General features: G+C 40.6%; 1 protein-coding gene across 3 annotated transcripts in view; it reads left to right on the forward strand.

Moving 5' to 3' along the window:
- Positions 1 to 1,401: 1,401 nt before the first annotated feature.
- The window catches only part of adcy5 (adenylate cyclase 5), a 101,905-nt gene continuing 81,232 nt past the window's right edge, over positions 1,402 to 22,074 (forward strand). For 2 of the 3 annotated variants that reach the window (XM_066685998.1, XM_066685999.1), the window contains exons 1-2: positions 1,402 to 3,338; positions 3,579 to 4,137. In XM_066685998.1, the coding sequence (XP_066542095.1) occupies positions 2,971 to 3,338; positions 3,579 to 4,137 (927 nt within the window). In that variant the 5' untranslated portion in view covers positions 1,402 to 2,970. The remainder of the gene's footprint in view (positions 3,339 to 3,578; positions 4,138 to 22,074) is intronic. The other variant, XM_066686000.1, reaches the window with a different exon arrangement.

Raw genomic sequence — 22,074 nt, forward strand, 5'->3', positions numbered from 1 at the left:
CAGGACCCCCACATAGCAGGTATGATTTAGGCGGAGGATCATTCTCAGTGCTGCAGTGAAATTAACATGGTGGTGATGTGTTAGTGTGTGTTGCGCTAGTATTAGTGGATCAGACACAGCAATGGCACTCAAGTTTTTAAACATTGTTTCCACTTATTGTCCACTCTGTAAGACACACCTGCCTCATTGGTCCACCTTGTAGATGTAAAGTCAGAGACAGTAGCTCATCTGTCGCTGCACAGGCTGTGTTGGTTGTCCTCTATTCCTTCATTAGTGGACACAGGAATGCGCTCACAAAATGTTGTTGGCTGGACACTCAAGAATCACTGCAGTGTTTGATCCACTGATATTAGCACAACACACAATGACACATCTCCACCACATCAGTGTCACGGCAGCACTGAGAATGATCCAACAGCCAGATTATACCAGCTCTGTTGGGGTTTTGTGGGGGTCTTGATCTTTGAAGAATAAGGTCAAATGTGGATATGAAAGTAGAGAATCAGGAAGACTACAGACTGCAATTGTAGAACTACAAAGTGCTCCTGTATGGTCAGTGGAGCTGATAAAATGGACAGTGATTGTAGATTAAAAATAGGTTTCCTAATACAGTGATTGTTCAGTGTAAAACCCAGTCAGCCCACTGTAGTAGTGACCCATGTGGGTTGAATGCAGGCTAGCTGGACTCAAGTCCCATAAGCTTACAGTGGGACCCATGTGGGGTGCCTATATGAGATAATAAAAAAGGGAAGCCCACCAAATCTCTGTATAAGGGGCCCCAGAAGAGCTCATAGTAAATCCTTAATTTAGAGAGATTTTATGATTTCAGGTGGCCAGCCCATGTGGACCCTATGTTATCCCACTGCGTTTTCATCACTGCCCTTGGTGAGAATGCACATGGGGGCAGCATTTTAAGCTGTGGACCATATTTGTTGGTACCATGCTAGTTAGGTCAAGACATGTCCTGTCAAAACATGGGTGTAACAATCTCGCCAAAACAAGGTTTTGAGTAAGGAAGGTTCTGATAAAGGTAGCAAGAGGTGTTATTTGTTTGCAGTTACTAATTTCAAACACAAACACATTAACGGTGATTAATTAAGCCCATTCACAGTCAGAAATGTGTGCTTCATCCTCTTTAAAGACAGACAAAGGTGGAAATTATCTTGTCGTAAATGACATAACTGAAAATATTTCGAGGTTTTCTTTTTTTTGTGTGAGAGAGAGAGAGAGAGAGAGAGAGAAAACACTTTCTCCTCCGTTTTTGTCAGAACTCATTCTCCTCGGCGGTATTTATTATACAGCGACTGTGATTGACGGGCGCACGGACCAATTGGAGAGCGAGAGCGAAACTTATTTAAAGCTGGGAGCCAACTACAGCGTTACAAGGGCGGGGCTTGGGAAAATCAGCCTTGGTTGAAAGGCAATACAAAAAGCCCAGTGAAGAGGCTGATGCATAATCAATACAGCGCTGAGTCTGCCTCAGGGAAGAGCAGAGACACGAACACACTGCTGCGGAGTGTCGCTTCTCTCCGCCACGAACACAGATAGCCGCCGCATTCAAGGACGGTCTACACCCGTTTGGTCTCGTCCTCGAGGCGGGAGACGTGTGTCGTGTCCGGCACGGGGGGCTTGTTTTCTCGCGGATGGACAGCGGTGAGATCAGGGCGCTCCTGACTGAGGAATGTGTCTAACGTCGGTGTGTGTATGAACGCTGCGCGCCCCCGAGTATGAGGAGATGCTGATGTTTTCCGCGCGGAGGTCGCGGGGCGGCTCCACGCTCAGCTGAAGTGGCGGATGGACACAAGGACAGATGGACGGTTTGACGGATGCATGAGCACGGGCTGCAGCATGGAGCCGCGTGCTGCGTTTACGGCATTCATTGCGTTTTCGGATCTGCTCGCGCTCAGCTGCTCCTCGCGTCGGGGGCGTCTGGCAAACATGGAAGATCAGCAGCCACTTTCCCCTGTCTCTGCCATCTTCATCTCCATCTTCTGTATCTGCTCGTTTCCCCTCAGTAGCTTGTTCTTTGGGCTTGTGTGAAAGCGCGCGGGGGCTGCTCTGATGCCCCCCCGTCTCCGAACAAGTAACATGAGGATTTGCGTTAACTGGCGCGGAACGGATTCCCTGTGCGGGTGGGCTCTACTTCTCTGGTTCCCCAATGATTAGACTCATTAGAGCGCGCTTTCACTCACTCCGGACTCTCCCTCTCGAGTCCTTCCACTCAGTTTTGTGGTGAAGTTGTTGGTTTTTTTTACCCGCTGGATTCACTGAAGACTTTCAGACGCCAGTTTCTCTCTCACGCAGACTTTGCAAGGAACCTTGCGTTCGTTTTAACAACACAGTATGTGCAGCTTCTCCGTTGGAATAAGAAATGACTGACTCTCGACTACTACTGCACAGGATCTGCAGCAATTCCACACAGATTTGTATGTGGAAACACTCGAATGGCCATTTTTTTCTACCAGTGTTGACCATTTTAACAAAAATATTTTCTGTAAATGAAGGTCCAGGTCCTTTTTTTCTCGAGATGACCAGCACAGCCCCGAGTATGGTGTGCCAGACACTGCACTACTAGCTTACATTTCCATGTTTTAAACTTGCTAAGATGAAATTAATATTGCAATCCTATTAACGACATACTCTTTCAATTTATAAAACCACTGTGGTTGTGGCAGATTGAAGTTTGATCCCCCAGCCGGGCAAGCACCACACTACTAGTAAGAGTCCTTGGACACTAACATCTAACACTACTTTTGCCTACGTCTGTAACATTTATTAGAATCCTAAGTTACTCTGGATATGCCCATCCACCTTAAATTTAAACACAGCTGCTTGCTAACAAACAATGTTCAGACTCAGTGTTGTGGAAAGAAATTTCTTTTCTCCCTGATCCACACTCCCTGGACTTTATTTGCTGGGGGATTTTAAAGCTGTGGCGTTTGTGAAAGCTCTATCATTATCATTATTGCCATGTCCAGGTCGAACAGCGTGAGCCCCCCTGGAATGGGCCTGAGGGGAGGGGCTGAGCACAGGTCAGCGTGGGGCGAGCGCGAGCCAGTGGCCAACGGCTGTCCGGCAAGACTAACACGTTCCAGCAGCCGGTGGAGGGATGTGGAAGGCAGAGGGACCACCAGCACCACCACGAGCACAGTAAGCAAGACGAGACGGAGTCTGAGATCCAAATCTGCGTGGCAGGAGTGTGGAGACGAAGGCGGGGTGCGTGCCAAGTCTGTGGAGCTTGGGCTGGACGAGCGGAGGGTCAGGAGTAAGGAAGATGAGATGATGCAGCAGCAGGAGGATGAGGAGGAGGAAGACCGTGGTGGGGAGGAACGGCAAAGGTAAGATGGCAGAAATATCATTGTCATACTTAAATGTTTTCAGTGGTAGTGTACCTTTTTTAAGCCACACATTCAATTACGATAGTCATTTTTAGATGCAAAGGACCTAGTTGATCTGACTCACTCATGTTTAGCAGGTGGAGAGATCTCCACAAGGGGGTGCTACAAGCAATCCAGTATGCTATAATACAATGCACTTGAATATATTAATAAGAAAGCATCATTGTTACTCACCTCTAGGCAACGGCAAATGGGGCCTCACGTGGCTGTCTTCTCAGTGGCTGCATGCTGCAGTGGTGTCCTACACATCTTCAGCTCCAAGAAGTTCCGCTCTGAGAAGCTGGAGAGGCTCTACCAGCGCTACTTTTTCCGCCTGAATCAGAGTAGTCTGACCATGCTGATGGCAGTGCTAGCTTTGGTCTGTGCTGTCATGCTGTGCTTCCACTGTGCTGGAGGCCCCTGTGACAAGGCCTATGTGATCGTCTTCTCCCTGGCTATTGTGCTAATGCTGGTGCTCATGGTGGCCTGCAATCGCAGCGCCTTCCACCAGGACCACATGTGGCTCGTGTGCTACGCCGTAATTGGCGTGCTGCTAGTGCTGCAGGCCGTGGGGGTGATGCTGGTGAGACCCCGGAGTGCCTCAGATGGCGTGTGGTGGACCGTCTTTTTCATTCACGTGGTGTACACTCTGCTGCCTGTACGCATGCGGGCTGCCGTTGCCACAGGAGTGATGCTGGCCACCATCCATGTCGCTGGATCCTGGAAGCTGAACGAGCAGGACGAACTGCTGTGGAAACAGGTGGGTGTGCGTTTGTGTGTGTGCATGTATGTGTGTGTGTGTATATAAAGAGCAGCAGAATCTTGCCTTTGGGGATCTGTGAGATCTGAAAGTGGCCTTTTTCAGTTGGGCTCAGGTGTCCCAGCTGATGCTTACTTGCTTGTAGAAGTGCAAAGCAAAAGAGTGAATACAGTCAAAGAATGTGCCTATCAGTTTGAGTCTTCCTTCTGAAATGTTTTCAGGAAGAAGGCACAGCTTAAAATAAGTCTGTACCATCAGGTAAAGGGGAATGCTCATGTTTTCCCATTCCAGCTGCTGCTCATGTGCTTATACAACTGATGGGATTTTGTTCTAGAAGAGCAAAAAGGAAATCAGGAATGTAACGGTGCAATGTCTTCATCATTAAGTGTTTGTGTCCCAACTAATGTCCCACATTATCTGAATTTTCCCTCTAAAAAAAGTCTTGGATAAAAGTTAACAAACGATAGAGACTTGAGTTTATTCAGTTCATTATGGGCTTTCAGGTCGGGAATCCTTGTTTATTTCTAGTTGCCGCTGGTATAAAATGTATTAACAGAATACCTCTTTTGTACAGGGTCTTGCATGTCTGGAGGGTTTCCCATGATATCAAACAGCAGGGTACATTTTAGCTCGTGTACAATCAGGTCATAGAAAAAGACTCATGGTGTGACTTTTCCAAGGCAGGGTTTCTTGTGAAGTCCAGTAATGTAAGTCAGCTTTGGGCCTAAAGGAATTTCTTTTACATTTCCTAATATCAGATATGATTGACTTTCATTCTAAGTCTAAATCCTGCACTGTGAAACATTTGTTTGGGTAAAATCAAGGAACAAAACAAGCTCAATATCAAATAAAATGTTCACTGAGTGGTCACAGAGGAAACAACACTGAATACAGTTATTTATGTACAGGATTAAGGGGCATAAGGGCAGTGATGCTTGGTAAGACAGCTAGTAGTGGGTAGTAACTAACCACATTTGCTCAGTTACCTACAAACTGTGTGGAGGAGTTTACTGTGCTCTCCTAGTATCTCTATGGATTGGTGGGTCAACTGGCTATGCAAAGTTATGCATAAGTTTGTGTGTGAGACAGAGTGAGTGACCGGTTAGTGTGTGTTGCTCTACAATTGTTACCCTGTCCAGTGTAGGTTCCCTGCCTTGTGCTGTCAAGTCTTTGCCAAAAAAGCTGATGCATGGTGAGAATATTTGCAGGGATTGGCTGCCATTGCCTGATCCAGATGGATGCTGCAAACGGGTGGTGATTGAGGCGATGCTTAATGATGCAGAGAATGTAAAGCGCTATGGGTGTGTACAAAAATTGCTGTGAAAATAAGTAAGAGTCAATTTTTCACAGCAGTGGCAATAGGACCTAGACGTCTGAAGTGTTTAATGCTGTTAAACAGTTCCTTACAGAAAGTTGCTTAATGAAAAGGTTATACACGCAGTGCCTGATGAATGAGACATTGTTTTTATATTATTTTACAAATATATATATATATCTTGGCAGAGAGGTATATGCAGGGTGTTTTTAGTGTTTTTCCATGTTCTCCCTGGGGTCTCAGATGTCCTCCCTCAGTCCAAAAACATGGAGGTTAGGTGAATTGGCTTCTCTAATAACTGGCTTGGTGTGAGTGAATGAGTGTTTGTGAATGAATGCCCTAACCCTGATGCAGTCCTCCTGGTGGACAGTCGCTCCTGAATGAGAGTATGCTTTGTGTTTTTCTGCCGCTTCTCACCAGTTTGTGTGTTAAATCCAATGGTGTTCTTGCCACTGTGTTGTTGGTTAAAAGTCCTTGGATGTATACAAAGGCACTATAAGTAAATTCAAATTTTTTACCATAATTATAACTACATTTTATCTACATCTACATTAATTTCAGGAGATAATCTGTATTGTAGGTGTTCTGACACGTGGTTCCTAAAGAAATCAGTACTTGTCCACATTTCTTTGGGGGTTTTGTGCACCCACCAGGACAAATTTTGCTCTCTTATCTGAGACTGTCCAATCACAGCAGTGAACCTGTGTTTGTGGCACACGATGTTTAACATAAGTAAAATGCACACAATGAGCGTGGCGAGATGAGAGTAAGAGGAGACGTAACAAAGGAAAAGAGAACAGAGTGAAAATGGCTAAAATGTAGAGTTTCTGCTCCCCACACCTGTGCTCTCATTCTGAACTGAGCTGTGGCTCATTCTCCTTTAAAGGAACAGGCCTGAAACACGTTGTTCTGAACAAGGCTATTCAGACAGATTCAACTGTGCTGTTTTGTTTGTTCCTTGTGTTTTTATAACAAATCATATCACAGATGTCCCATTAAGACCCCAGAACTGTGTTAACTTGTGGAAAAGTGGTGTAATATATCACCTTCTTAAACCTCCATTCCTATGCTGAGAATGCAGCATGTGCTCTTTCTGTAGGTTACATTTCAGTATGAATTCATAACACTTTTACCTGACTATAGTTTTAAGCTTCACTACCCACCTCTGGAGACGTTGACAGTTCACGGTTGCTATGGTAACCTGCACCAGCACCTCACACTAATTTCAACGTTTAGTCGGCCAGTGCATTCCACAACATGCGTTTGAGATTCATGATCGTGGCAGAGACACTGTCTAAATTCGCTGATGGTGCAGAGACAGGCTTGTGATTAATGATTAAGCAGAATGGTAGAAATATGGTGATTATGGCTGGCCAAATGCTACAAATGGGTGTCCATCTTCCGTTTGCCAAGATAGTGGTGATGTGTGAATGTGGAGCTGCGTGAGAAGAGGCAGTATTTTTATTTTTATTTTTTCTTTTCTTCTTTAAGCTCTTGGACTTCTTAAATGGCTGTGCTGCACTGGCAGTATTGGCACATAGGCAGAATTCTGTAGCTTCACATCAGGGCCATGTTCATGAGCCAGATGCGATGTGCTGTAGCCAAGGAGGCTGTTGGCTGTTTTTATGGGCTCGCTGAGATTGTGCTTGGTTTGGTGAGTCAGTCATGTGATTTGTCTCACTTTGCCAAGGATGACTTGGACTGGATTGTTTTCTTCACTAACAATTTTTTTTCCCCCAGAAACGATGCTTAACCACGGTGGTTTGATGACACGTCTGGGAAGCTCTTTGCGAGGCAGAATCTAGGATGACTAAGGACAGTGTGATCATTAATTCATGTAATGCATAGGTGCCATTTAATGAGTTAAGTTACACCTTTTTAAAACTCCTACTCCTTTTTATTATTGTAAAGGGATTTGATTTTTCCTGTCCTTTCCTTTCAGTGAGTCATCTTGTCCCACTTTTTGAACTGCTGGTATTTCTGAATTTCACACAGGATGCAGGGAAAGAAATGGCATCCGGTTGTGCATCCTTGTGGTGAAACTAGGGCTGGGCAGTTAATCGAAATTGATATTTAGAACATTTTACTTGACAGTATTGCCTATACCATTTATTCATTGTCTGTAACCACTTATCCAGTTCAGGGTCGTGGAGGGTCCAGAGCCTACTTGGAATCACTGGGTGCCAGTTCTTCGCAGGGCAACACACACTCGCACACACTTTTTTAAAAATTTTTTATAAATAGCCTGTTAGTGTCCCCCCACTGTGTGTTTGTCCCTTTAAAACCATAGTACAGTGTAAGAAACATGGAACATGCTGGAAGCAACTTGTGTAGCTTCTACCAAAGAAAAATGATGTGACTTTAGTGAAGATGACTCAGAAGTCAAATGTAAACACAGACAAAAAACAGTTTCAGATAACAAAGTTAATATCACCAGTCTCAAGTTTCAAGACTTGATGCATAGTCATATCACCAGATTTAAACGGACTGACAATCTCCCAAATGCGTTAAAAAAAGACTTAATACTTTTTATTTATTTATTTAGTATTTAATTTTTTTTTGAGTATTGATTTAATACTTGAGCAGGACAGGCCTAGTCAGGGAACTAATGAGGGCCCAAATAAAACCCTAAATAATTGTTCATTAATTGAAATCAAGGTAAAATGTTCAAGTAATTGCGATATTAATTTGCGGTCATATTGCACAGCACATGGTGAAACTGTGAAGGTTTTGGAAGCACAGGCCTCCTGACAGTTCCCTGTTTTGCATGTTGTGGCTTGGAACTCCATCGTATCAGAATTAAAAATAATGCTCTGCATGTCTTTTAGATTAGAGAGAACATCACATATAGAGCTGCAATGAGGCATATCCATGCAGACAACACTCTCAAAAATAACCAGTTTTGAAAATAATTTTTGTAAGATCCTTTGCCACAAAACATGATTGTTTCACTGATTAAACAGTCCCTTTGAATGGGGTGTGTGGGAACTGGCTGCTGTGTTTGTTGCTCTTTCTGCACAACGCTGTTGTCCTTAGCATATCAGATCTCTGTGTTTACTTGACTCCCAGTAGGGCTCTCCAGCAAAGGGCTGGGTTTGTGAGATCCTGGGACGAGGATCCTGTTAAGAGTGCTCATAATTAACTGGAAAAGGAACATTTGGTGGACTGTTGTGATCGATCCTGTTCTGTATGAAATGGCCATTTCAGAAGAGGAGAGACAGCCAGTGACACTGGGCTGCGCTCTGCACCCAGATAAATCCAAAGAGTTTACCACCAAAGTTGTGCTTGATCAATACATGTCAGGAAGAAGTGCCATTATCAATTTTTTAAAAAATGTTTTAAGCAGAATCCTGTATGTTTGTGCTGCTTCACATTACTTTGTGCAATTCAAGATAACCTTTAGAACAATTTAAATCCCTCTAACGTCCACCTGGACCAGATTTGTGCTAATATGTTGCTTCCTTTTCCCCGGTTCCTGTAATGGGAGTCACCAATCAAAGAGAAATCAGCAAAGACTAAAGCTTTGCAGGAGGCCAGTAATAAGTGAGTAATGTTTCTTGCAGCATTATCTTGGGAAAGACCAGGAATCTTTCTGAATTTATGAATGTAAAGTCTTGCTGTACCATCTCCCTCATGTGCTTCATTAAAGCTGGATGAGGGCTGAGGGAGTGCATAACAGAGGTAGCACATATCCCTGTCCCCAAGGAGCAGGATGGATCCTTACTTTGGCTCTCCTCCAGCTGCAACAGGCTTTTGTGGCCGCTTTTAATTGAATTGCCCCGCACCATAACACGCACAATACAGCCCCACTGGAATTCAAAACAGATGTCCTTTCTTGAGAGACCTGCTCCTAATTTGCCTTTGAGATTCAACCCCCCCCTCTGGTGGAAGCACTGACTCTCCACCCTGCCGAGGAGTACGTGTTCCACAGAGCCGTTTACCACAGAAAACATCATCCTGGGAGACTTGGAAGTCAAAGGGCAGACAGTTGATCTCGGTGCCCTTTTGACACGTCCTTTTTCAAATACGCATCATGTTTGTACTGGGGATTACTTGGTCTGGGGCATTTGTTTTTGTGATAGGTCCAGTTAATCTGCCCCAAAGAAGGCTAATCTCCTGCTCAGGGTGTCTGTCACACTTAAGCTTCTGGTTTTTAAACCCAGTTATAGGAATGGGTTACATCTCTGAAAGCCACTTCTACCTTGTTCCATCTGAGTACAGACTAGAACTAGACCTATATCTTGGTAACCAAGGTCTTGGGGGTTCCATCAGTTTTTCTTTCTTTCTTCTTCTTTTCCCAATTGTCACACGCTTGTCTTTGTCCTTTCATTAATAATTAATATGTGTGGGTGTGCTGTGATCTCATAAATGAGTCTTGTTGTCTGAGATTCATCATGGACATTTCATTTGGAATTGGTTCTGACAGCGGGTCACAATGGGAGGCTCAACCGTCTGAAGCCTCTGACAAATATGGAAGTGGGCAGGGGGCACGAGTGCAGCCAGCACAGTGTGCATTGGGCCATTTTACCCCCTTCTTCTGTCCCTCTCAGATCACATACTTCTGAGAGCACATCAAACTGAACCCGGGACTGGGTGGGAATAGCGTATATGTTTATCTGGAGGCTAATCATGAGATTTCTTATCTTCAGTGTATCTTGGCCTTTTATTTCACATTACAGTTATTGATGATTCTTCGTTGCCTGTTGGATTGATAGAGTATTTCCAGGTCTTTTCAGTGTGCAGCCTTCACTGAAGACAGATGAATGACTTTATATGAATTTACATCAATACTGAACCTGGCAGATCTTGTCAACATTTGGCCACAAGCTTCTCCTTCCCTTTGTTTGAAATCCTGCCTCTTAACCCGATAAGAGCATAATATATTTGCATGTTATGTTTACAAGTGATAATTACTGTAGAAACTCAGGAATGCCGCACTTAAAAACAAAGCTTGCGTGTGACATTTACACTAGCAATGGTTCTTCGCTTTCTCTTCACCTATTGCTTGTGTTCACACCTTCACTGGGGATACACACACAGGCATTGTGGGTCAATAAAGATTCCAGATCATTAAGGCCTTGTTATGGCTGGCATTAAAACCAGTAAGTGATCATTTTCTATTTTACATTTTAATTAGTGCTGTCAAACTCTTAAATAAGCAATTGTGATTAAACATCTGGGGTCAAAAGCCTTTTTTAAAAATGTGAATATCTTTGTAACCACACCTTTTAAATACACCTGACACCCATGTCATCATTCATTCATCTTCTATTACTGCTTCATGCTGAGCAGGGTACATAGCGGGTTGGAACCAGACACCAGTCCATCACAGGTGTTAGCGTGTGAGTGAATAGTCAGGCTGAATAAGTCACAGAAGATGAAGTATGAATGATTGCTATGAAGATGATTTAATGAATGATAAATGCAGTTTTTTTTTAAGTTGTTGCTTAAATTCAAATGTCCTGTGTGTACTTTTTTTTTTTTTTAAACTAAAATTGCTTGAATGGTGGGAGGAGGCTAAACTACAGTGTGGCTAAATAAAGTCATCATTTAAGCCTGAAATGTTGGGGTCATTTTAGCGAGAGGTTTTGGATTGGTGAAATATGTTGGACAATAACGTTTTGGCCAAAGCTTTGTTGACACTGGCTCATGCATCTTTTCTTCTAAAATTAAACATATTAGTGAGTTTGTCCCCCATTGCTTCAGAGCTTCTACCACTTCTGGGAAGACTTTACCCTAGATTGTAAAACTTTTGCTGTAAGGATTTGATTGCATTCAGCTACAAGATTCTAAATGAGGAAACTAGAATTTTAGCTCAGAATTAATAACTCCAATCCAACTAATTCCAAAGGTATGATAAAATATTTGATGTCAAGTAATTCAGTTTGATTAGGGGTTTCTTCTGTGGAAAGGGATTTAACAACATGACATAATGACAAATTTTTACAATCAATGTTTTTGAATATGTCTCACAATTGTTGCAGCCCAGACTAAGGATTTCCCAGATTCCCTGAATCTTTTAAATTATGGGATGGTGAAACACCTGAATTCTTTGCTAGCTTGTGTTGAGAAATGTTCTTTTTGAACCGTTTTGACAGTTTTTCATTGAAGTTTGCCAGAAAGTGTTGAGCCGCGGCTCGTCTTGGGCCTGTGGTGAATTGTTGTTTTATATGTTCTATATTCAAGTGCTAACTGTGGAATGGTTCAAAGCCATGTAAAATTTCTATAACATTTATGCTGATTTTGAAAATTTTGGAGGTATATTTTAGGCCTCAAAGATTTATATTTAAAAATATACAATGTTCATCAGCCAAAACATTGGAAATCCTCCCATTCAGTTAAATAAATGTTCAACAACATGAACAAACTGGTTTTCACTGCATGCTACAAAATGTCCCATATTTTCCTTGAAACTTATTATTGCAGCTTATGTTCAAAAGTATTTTCAAATATATATTTTCCCCCATCTTTTATCTGAGCGCTCTCTGTGGTTACTGAGAGGTGAGTGAAGATCGACCCAGATCCTTTTATGTTCTTAATTGGGCCTTTGTCCTTTTGCCATCCCTAGTGTAGGCTCGTAAATCCAGTAAATTATAGTGTTATATTTAGTCTGAACAACAAATCTTTTTAAAAACTTCTTTATTTCTTTTACCATTTTTAAACAAATTAAAAACTCTAGTTACAAATTATATTATGTTCAAATTTATGAAGAACAAGGCCCAGTTTCTTAAAAACATCCTAATGTTAAGATAATCTTACCAGGAAGAGTGTTTGTTCGGTGTCCTTCTTGACATCAGAGTCTTCTTTGTTCTCAGATTCTTTTAGAAAACTCAGCCCAGAAATATATGGATGGCCAAAAGCTTGAAGGAACTGCAATGATATTTGTTTTAACCTGAGTCTGATTAAACTAGAAAACTAAAATCAAAACTAGAATCTGCTTGTTCAGATTATTAACTATTTAACACTTTATTTTAAAGCACCCATTTAACAAACTTAATTTGAAATAACAGGGTTGTGTTCTAGTCACATTGACTTCCATTCAAATCTACATGAAACATAGAGAATAGATTAGAGGATAGTTCTGACACTATGCATTTGCGGATTTCTACTGTAAGATGTGTTGGGACTCAAACAACAATGGAACAATGCCCTTTTGTTGTGTAAGGCCCTTTGTTGACTCTTACGGATCGCTTGGTATGTTTATTAGGTGCTTTAATTGCCATATTGTCATGCCCTTCCTCAGACTGCATGTTTGGTATTTAGCTCCCTGCTGTCCAAGATGTTTATGTAAGCCTCTGCTGTGTAATGTCTTTTTCACTTACTCGTCCACATTATAGAAATTAGCAGTAATTGGGTGTCCTCTGCACTCCAGTATGTTGTTTCTGATCCTAGTTGCTCTCATTTTGTGCTTAATTGCTCATGCTCACAGTCACGATAATCTTGCTGAATGCAAACATTCTCCAAAACGGTCTGAGGGCTTTTCATGGCTCTCTCGCTGTTACAAAAGAGTCAGAGACATGAGCCAATTGCATGGCTTTTGCTCAAATAATCAACCCTCCTCTCAAAACATCAATCAGTCAGTGTGTTTAGCACATTTCTACATGTGCACTGATTAGTATAGAGGCGTTTTCACAAGCTGAAACTAGATACGTTATTTAATGCAGTTATTTCAATAAAGTTAGCTGGTGCTGTCCTCCTCTTGTAAACATTCCACTGGCAAAGTCAAATAAGAGATTCTCAAAAGCTAAAGGTAGCCCGGGACAAACACTGTAGAGTTCCCTTAGTCTAATTCATGAGCAACAATAATGGAGGTCTCGTCTGATTTGAATTCTGTCAACCAAGGCTAATACTGTTGTGTACAGTGATTGCACCGAACACTTTGAAACTCTCTATTTTCAGCTGGAGGGCTTACTGGACTAGCCGAGGAGATAGGCTTGATTGACAGTGATGAGAAAAATAAGACCGTCGAAGGAAGATGGATTTAGAACTATTTTAGTTCTGTTGTTTCCTGACCTTTAACTTCCAGCCAATTATCCCACTAATGCAGTGCAAAGAGGCAGACAGAAGCTGTACATTATTCTGAAGAGAATTTGGGGGCTGCCTATCTGCAGGAGTCTGATAAGAATTACATGTACATTACAGCTAATGGTTTAGAAACTGAGTGTGCTAAGACCTCTCAATAGTTAGCCTTTATCTGGGTTTTTAACAGCTACCTAGCATGTTCCTACTGTTTTCTGACTAGCTGTCTAGCAGGATGTCTATATATTCTCATACTGGAAAAAATCTAAATTTAGAGGTTTAGTTAACAAAGATTCAATTCCCAAATTAACCAAGTGATTTAGCTCAAAGTTGGTCCTGTCAAATGAACAAAGAACCTTAGAACTTTTGCTTTTAGACAGTCCTGAGGCTCAAGCTAATCTATGGCCAAGTACAATTTTGTCTCCATGTTGCTGCTTCTACTTTGTAGCCACACCAACAATAGTGAGGTCAGTTAATAGTGTTGGATGAATAGCAATACGTCTCTTTTATGCCACTCTAACTGTTGTTTGGAATTGGGCATGTTTAACGCTTACAATAATATAATATTGAGATCTTCAAAACTGAACTGGATTCTATGTTATACTCTCACTTTGTGTGATTGGTGTGATTGTGGAGCATTAGAAAGTGGAACATCACATACACTGGAGAAACTGGAGCCTAACTGAACTTCATGATGTGCAGTGATGTTGAAATCTTAATGGTATCAGCAGATATTTTGCTTAAAGGAACAGGCAGTGGAAAATGTTTAGATTTGACAAAAGGTAGAAGTAACAAATGTTGGCACTCTATGATGCTAATCCACATTAGCATTATAACCATGTGGCAGATATGTAAATAAAAAATACTGGGTATTTGCATTGGCATACAATTTCCTTATTTGTACTTTCTAAAGTATATATGTATTTCCCCTTTGACAGACTGTAGTTAAACAACAAGCTCATGCAGTTGGTAAATATATTTTCCTGTGAATATAACGTATTTATAGATTGAGGTCAAAAAGTAAAATAAATGGCTAAAGTAGTAATGCTCTTTCCAATGTGTTATTAAAGTGACTTTAAAAATAATGGCATACAGTTAGTTGGAAGGTGGATTAATTGCTTTATACTGCATCCAGTATATGTGCAAGAGCATTAGGTTTGGTAGTGCCTATGGTAGAATTAATATTTCAGGTACATAAGAGCACTGTGATGGACTGGCTCCCCATCCAGGGCGTGTTCCTGGCCTGTTAGCAATTATTCTGGGTAGGCCCTGGACACGTTGCAAGATATAATTATTATTGTTTTATTTAAATATTTTTATTGGGTCTTCACTGCCTGCAAAATTGCACATGACCTTGCAAATCTATTCTCCTTTCTTTTTTTTTTTTCCCCCCACAGTGCGTATGTGACGTTATCTTTGTTTGAACTGAACACTGAAACTGCATTCAAACTAGGCCTGAATAATAATTCAATATCAATTTATATCACAATATAAAATGTTTCAATTATAATGATATGATTTTAAGCACATTTTCAATAAAGATTATTTACAAACATCTGTCACCGACTGGCATTCAATACAAGGCGCTGTCGTCAGTTCAGTGCACTCTATTTAAAATTTAGTTTAAACATAATACAGAAAAAAGCAAGTATATTTATGTTTTATGGTGATGTCATATTTCTTGTTTTTCCAGTGGATTTTATATTCATATCAGAATGATATTGTGTCAACAATAATTAAGAAATGTATTGTTATATAGATTTTGGCCATATTGTTCAGCCATTCAAACCTGTCTTGTATAGTTATTCACTTATTATTGGCTTATTTCAGATATTGCTGTGAGAGAGATGCTTGCAAGCAAGAAACTGGTACCTTCTAAAGACACATTTGCTACTCTTGAGTTTTCTTATTGTCCTATAAGTTGGAGACGATGTAAGATAAGCCACTATTTATCAGTGGTATATCAGACTGAATTTCACAGACAATTGGTAACCTGAAAAGCATGAACATTTAAATATTTTCTTTTGCCATGGTATTTTTTTTTTAGAGACAATGTTGTGTTGTCCCTGCTGATGGTGTGGTTGGCATGTGGTAAAACAGGGATATGTTTTATCTATTGTCCTGCTTCCTAGGAAAGTAGCTACCTTTTCACTGGTACCAAGCAAATAACCTGTTTCTCCAATGTTGGGATATTCAAATAACCTTGAATGGAAAATGTTGACCTTATTTAAGTTTATTTAAGATAATCCCCATGTCCTACAAAGGTATAAGAATAGGGTTGGCTGGCAAGTATTAAGTGTGATTAAATAGATTTTTTTCCCCCCAAAGTAGTGGTGTGGCATAATTTTAGCACAAAAATGGTCAACAGAAGGAAGCAAACAAATGAGAGAACAGTTTACAAAAAATAATCGTTCCTAGGTTTTATATAGTATGTATGCTGAAATTCAAAATCCTCATAAGAGCTTTTATCCAATATATTTTACACACACACATATGTATGTATACTGCAGGTAGTTTTAAGGTGCTAGCAGGGAGTTTCTTTTCTGCTTCTGCTTTGAGGTCTATTCAGCAGGAAGCCATGTTTGAAACACCAATTTCTACAGCTTTGTGATTTGTTATGTTTATACTTCTGTTTGTCATTTTATGTGAAGAAGGCATTTTCTACCTCGGAGTTCATCTGTAACATGCTTTGTTTAAACTACAAGTACCAAAAAACAGCACCTTTTCTTAACCTGTCTAAACAGCACTTTTCAGAATGACCAGTGTGTACATCTTTTTTTAAATGACAATGAAACACTGGTTACCTCAAACGGAGTAAGAAGCGAGTGAACAGAAACTCTTGATTTTTAGCCATTTTTGCTTGTTCTTCTCCATTCACTCTTTCACCATTTTTACTCAGTACCCTGAATTTTCCCACACAACTCTCAAGTCTCAGCACTAGACATTAGAAGTGGATGAAAATAAATTTATCCTATGGTATCTGAGTTGGGGGAAACCACAACAATTGACTGGATTTATTTAGACTGTGGGTTGGTGAGCTCCAAATACACATTATATTGTGAAAATGGAAAAGTGACTTTTACGTAATATGTTCCCTTTTAAAACCCAAGTGTGCATCAAGAAACGGATCTATCCAAACAAAATTAAATTTCTCTACTGTTACTGGATATACATACGTTTCATAGCAGTTCTATAATTTTTTTTAGATTAGTACTGAAGTAATATAAAGTGCTTCTTTTGTGTTTCGGTTGTTGTTGCTGTTGTTTGGAAAAATACATGTACTAGTTATTTCACCATCAGCCACAGTATATTTTCTTGTGTATTTGTTTAGACTTCTCTACCCACAACAGCACATAAAAATGCAGTGTAAATTATAATGTACTATATTAACACAATGCACAATATTTTAATATAGCATCCTATTCTAGTCAAGTACAATACGAATCATGTAATTGTTGTATTCATAATAAGCGCATATAGAGAAGATAGCACTTCTTTGGCAACACAATCTTTGGCGATTGCAATGTCTAAGAGATGGTGTAAAAGGCCTTGGTGAAAGGGCTCGCCCACATAACAGATGCCATTGTTTTGTGGATGTGTGCGTGTTAGTGGCTGTGGGACAGATTTAAAATTTCAGTTTCTGCCCACCAGTGTCACAGCCTGGTTTTGTTGGGCAGGGATAGCAGTAGAAAGAGAAGCACTTTTCTAACTGACCTATACTGACCTGTTATCTGAAGCATCAGGCGCTTGATGTATTGGACTTTTGTGTGACACTGTGACCACTGAGTGAGGAGCACAGTCGCTCCTTCAGAAACAGAGGGAAAGGCCAGTGGGAAGCTTGCCTCCTTCTTATTGCCAACTCCCGTGATGAAACTTTAATGTGGCCTCCTGATACTTGTTGGTGTGTGTGTGTGTGTGTGTGTGTGTGTGTGTGTGTGTGTGTGTGTGTGTGTGTGTGTGTGTGTGTGTGTGTGTGTGTGTGTGTGTGTGTGTGTGTGTGTGTGTGTGTGTGTGTGTGTGTGTGTGTGTGTGTGTGTGTGTGTGTGTGTGTGTGTGTGTGTGTGTGTGTGTGTGTGTGTGTGTGTGTGTGTGTGTGTGTGTGTGTGTGTGTGTGTGTGTGTGTGTGTGTGTGTGTGTGTGTTAATTAAGTCCCCTCTGTCCCTGCAGTATATGGTGTGATAAATGTTGTAAACTGTAGAGTACATTATTCTGACTGCCTTGATGCCCATTTTCTCCATGCCTACTGCAGGACATACTGACCTCTCAAATCCCAAATCACTCTGAGATAATAGGGAAGTATTAGGATGTTTTCATTCAGGGATGGAGTTTGGGGTGCAAATGGAGGCTCGCTCTCTTTATTTCTTTTTTTTTTTTTTCCTCTCTTAATTTAAATAGATTAATTCACTAATTGAGCTAATAGGAATATTTCCATCTGAGTACTACAGTGTGTTTCTGTAGCACATGCAATCACGTAATTTAGGGCCAATGTGCAAGGCTGGTTAATTAGTTTTAACTATTAATATGTGCATAATGTGACATTTTGGACTGATACCTATGTATATATATGTGCACACATTGAAAAGGCAGGACAGTTTATTTTTTATTATTATTTTTTTTAAATCAAGAGTTTTGACAGTGGCACATGTTTTAATCATTTTTAATGAATAATACAAGGGACATGTGTGTCAGCACACTGTACCTCACACACTGCAGTGCTGTGTAAGTGCATACTGGGTTTTATGCTCACCCTTTCCACCTTGAAACTAGCCTACAATAACTGGACCTTGGAGCATTGGTGAAAGGCCACCTAGTCTGTCTCTCTCTCATTTCTCTCTCTCTCTCTCTCTCTCTCTCTCTCTGTATATGTATATGTATCTTAAATTTGTGAACAAACAATTTAACAACATGTTTCTACTTTATATTCTGCAAGGAAAACATTTTAGGGTTAATGCTAATGTGTTAATGTACCATACCTTTTGGAAATTTCTGGAAGTGGTGGTTAAAAATATTTCTGCAGTAAATTTGTTTTCATCTAGTCATAACACAAGTGGAAAAACATCGCTGGAATGTGTGGAACACAAGTGCAAAATCTGGTGTTGCAGACATTACACATGGTCTCATCTTCTACTGTAAAATCGTCCACACTGAACAACCTTCTTGTTAAACTCTGAAAACAAACCTCACTTCTTTGTGTTGGACAATCCCCATGGGTGTTGCCCGTACAGCAGTGGCTGCTACTCACTTCATCACTTTGCTTCAGTTAGTCATAACAAGCTGAAGAGAACCTTTTTGTTTTGAGGATTTTCTGAACAAGGGCTCTTATGATTAATTCTATGAAGCCCTGACAGCACACGGCTTCAAATATGTTCAAGCGTCCCAACATGCTGCTGTCAGTTATTCATTCCTTCTCGCAGTGATGGGCGAAGGCTGCTAATTAGCCGCTCGGCTGCTATGGCAGATTCGCCATGTGGCAATTTCAAGCTGTTAACAGCTTTTGCATTGGGCCCTGCCAGTGTCCTGCTGCTTACGGAAGCCTACATGTTTTAGAGTGACGTTGCTCATTGCTGTCTGAATCCCTTTGCTTCAGATATTTCTGGGAAGTCCTCATAGATGATCAAGAAGAGTCTAGTGTGCAACAGCTAATGGATATTTTAAGACTATTTTACATGGAAATTTGAATTGAATTTCTCATCCACTTTTATGGCCCCAGATTGAAGTCTTGAAGGCCGTATGTTCATGTCAGGACCCTACGGACTTATTGTAGCTGGGTCATTACTGATTGAGTTAAGGTTCTGTGTGACTGATGTTTAGTGAGCTGTCAGCTGAGCTTGAGGGGAAGCTTGTGGGAGTTTTGACAGTGACGGTGTTGAGCAGGGTCTTGTCAATAACCCAGAGGCTAGCAGCCAGCGTGTCAGTCCATTTCCAGCTGTAGGTAATGATGGCTGCTGTGTGGGAGGATGAGTTTCGCTGACTTTTCTTCCCAGAATAGACTTGCAGTGTTTTTCTAAGCAACATTGTTTTGCTATGCGTATATACACAATGTAGCATCGTCGCACAGTCACTACCAAGGTTACGTTCTGAAACGTTAAAGCAAGTTCAGAACCGTTGTTCCATGGGCAGAGGCACCTTTCTGAAACATACAATGATCATCCATAACATAAATTCCTTGTTTCTACACTCACTGTCTCAGACTGTAATCTAACGGTTGTTCTACAGACATTGTTAGCCCTCTTTCACTGTTTTCTTTGGTCAGGACCCCACAGGGCAGGTGTTATTTACTTGGTGTATCATTCTTTGTGCTGTAGCAGTTTGTGAAGTCTCAAGTTTCTTATGGTCAAAAAGCATTAATGACATTTTCTAACATCTGTTCCTTATGAGTTTAAAGCATGTAGTATACAGACATGTATTAGCATACAGTATCAAAACTGATCCGTATATTTAAATGCAATGTGTACCCACAAGTTTTCTTTGAGGATTTTGACTTTTTTTTGACGTTTTTTTTCCAATATTTGAGTTGGAGTTGGGGTTTATTTCTGAATGAAGCTTTTTTTTTTTTTTTTTTTCTACAGGATACATGGAATTGTCTGTGTTTAGGGTCAGTTATGACTAATTACTAGCTGGCGGTGTAGTCCAGGCCTCTCATGCATAACATTTTTCAGTATTTATAGAAAATGAAATCTATTGTAAGTATAGGTCTGCGTGGGACAGATTTTTAATTCTGGTTTTTGCGACTCGCTACATTGGTTAACATAAGAGATTACTGCGAATAACGTGGCAACTCGGCAATGTGTTTATTGCAGCAGCTGCCTCTCCTGTGCCTCGTGTGAGCATGGCATTGACCTAGGTGTTCTTGTTTATATTAGAGTATATATTACATTTTTTATTTTTATTTTAGGATGTATATTAATTTGCATTTTCATCAGTGAACCAATAAGACGGAAGCAAATTTGAAGACCATGGGGATGTGCTTGCTTTGTCGGCTAGTTCTTTACAAAATATTTACACCAGCCGTGGACGCCAAGTTTTGTGCACATAGCTTTTATCATTTCCATAGTATTTCCATGAAAGCAAATGGGTGCTGTGGAGCAGCCCATGAGCTAAAGTGAGATCAAAATCCCATATAAAAGTGGCCTGCATCTTCCTCCATGACCAATGCTTTAAGCAAACAAAGGCAGAACTGCCTCCCTGTCTCCCTTTTCTAATCGTGGATGTGAGTTGGTTTATTTTTTGCAAGAACTCAAATGAAAGAGACAAATGCAATTTATATCCGTATAAAGCACAGTTTAAAAACTAATTTAACCTGACAAGCTTGGACCTGAGCACGGAAATTACAAACAAATCAGGAGACAACATCTGTGACTGGCTAAATTTTCACCTTGAGCATGATCGAATGGGCAAATATGATTATATTCTTTAATGCGGATGCTGATGGCCTATACATTACAGAATTTATGCTTTTGAATCTTGGATGTGACAAATTACACTCAAACATTATTCACATGATGATATTCGCTTTGTACAAGTTTGAAAATGGACATCTATGATTTAATATTGACTAGTGTTTGTGCTGCAAAAACACTATATGTGAAGGAAGAGAACCTTGTGCTCCACTCGTGTGACTTTTCCTGCCTTCCCTCATTTCTCAGACTCTCCAAACTTTGTCTCTGGAGGCACGTCAGCCGTTTTTGTCATATTCCGTACTCAGATGCTAGTAAAAATACTCCATAATCTCAGCCTGTCTGTTCCCATTGGGAGATTCGGGGGTAAAGAAACATTGGTCAGTCCACTTGAGGATTTTTTTTTTCCCGCCCCCTCTCCCTCCCCACTTCTCATATCTGAGTAGTATGAAGGAGAGATTAATGCAGCTGGATTACATTTCAACAGCCTTATGTTTTCATGTGTTGTTTTCCAATAGCAATCTTGGGTGTGTTTTATTTATTTACCTTTCTCTCTCCTCTGTTTTTGCCACTATTGGGCCTTAATTTCACATTGCAGTTTGAAACTGTTGCACAGCTTGTTTTAATCTAAAATATAACTAAAGTATTATGTAGTACATTGAATCCCAAAACCTTTTTTTGTGTGTGTGAGAGATAACATTATGACCACCTCCTTTGTTTCCACACTCATTGTTCATCCTCTCAGCTCCACTGACCATACAGGAGGTCTTTGTAGCTCTAAAATTATAGACTCTAGTCCAGCTGTTGCTTTACAGACACCGTTAGCCCTCTGTTCTTTAAGGGTCAGGAACACCAGAGGACCACCACAGAGCAGGTATGATTTAGGTAGTGGATCATTCTCAGCTCTGCAATAAAAGTGACAGGGTGGTGCTGTTAATGTGTATTGCACTGAAACTAGTGGATCAGACACAGCAAGGTTGTTAGAGATTTTAAAAGCCCTGAGAAACTTCTTTGATTCTTACATGTCAGATTTTTTTTTTCTTTTTAACTCATTGTGGATTTCTGGGTTTAAATAAAATCATCCAAATTTCAATGCTGTCTCAGATTTATGTTTTGATCCCACTGTCACAAATGTGTCACAGGATGCCCAAATTTACTTAGCTAGGATTTGTTAACGTGAGTTAACTCAATAAGGCCTCATTCTGC

Source organism: Hoplias malabaricus, chromosome 12 (assembly GCF_029633855.1).
Source record: "Hoplias malabaricus isolate fHopMal1 chromosome 12, fHopMal1.hap1, whole genome shotgun sequence".
In the NCBI taxonomy this organism is placed as follows: domain Eukaryota; kingdom Metazoa; phylum Chordata; class Actinopteri; order Characiformes; family Erythrinidae; genus Hoplias; species Hoplias malabaricus.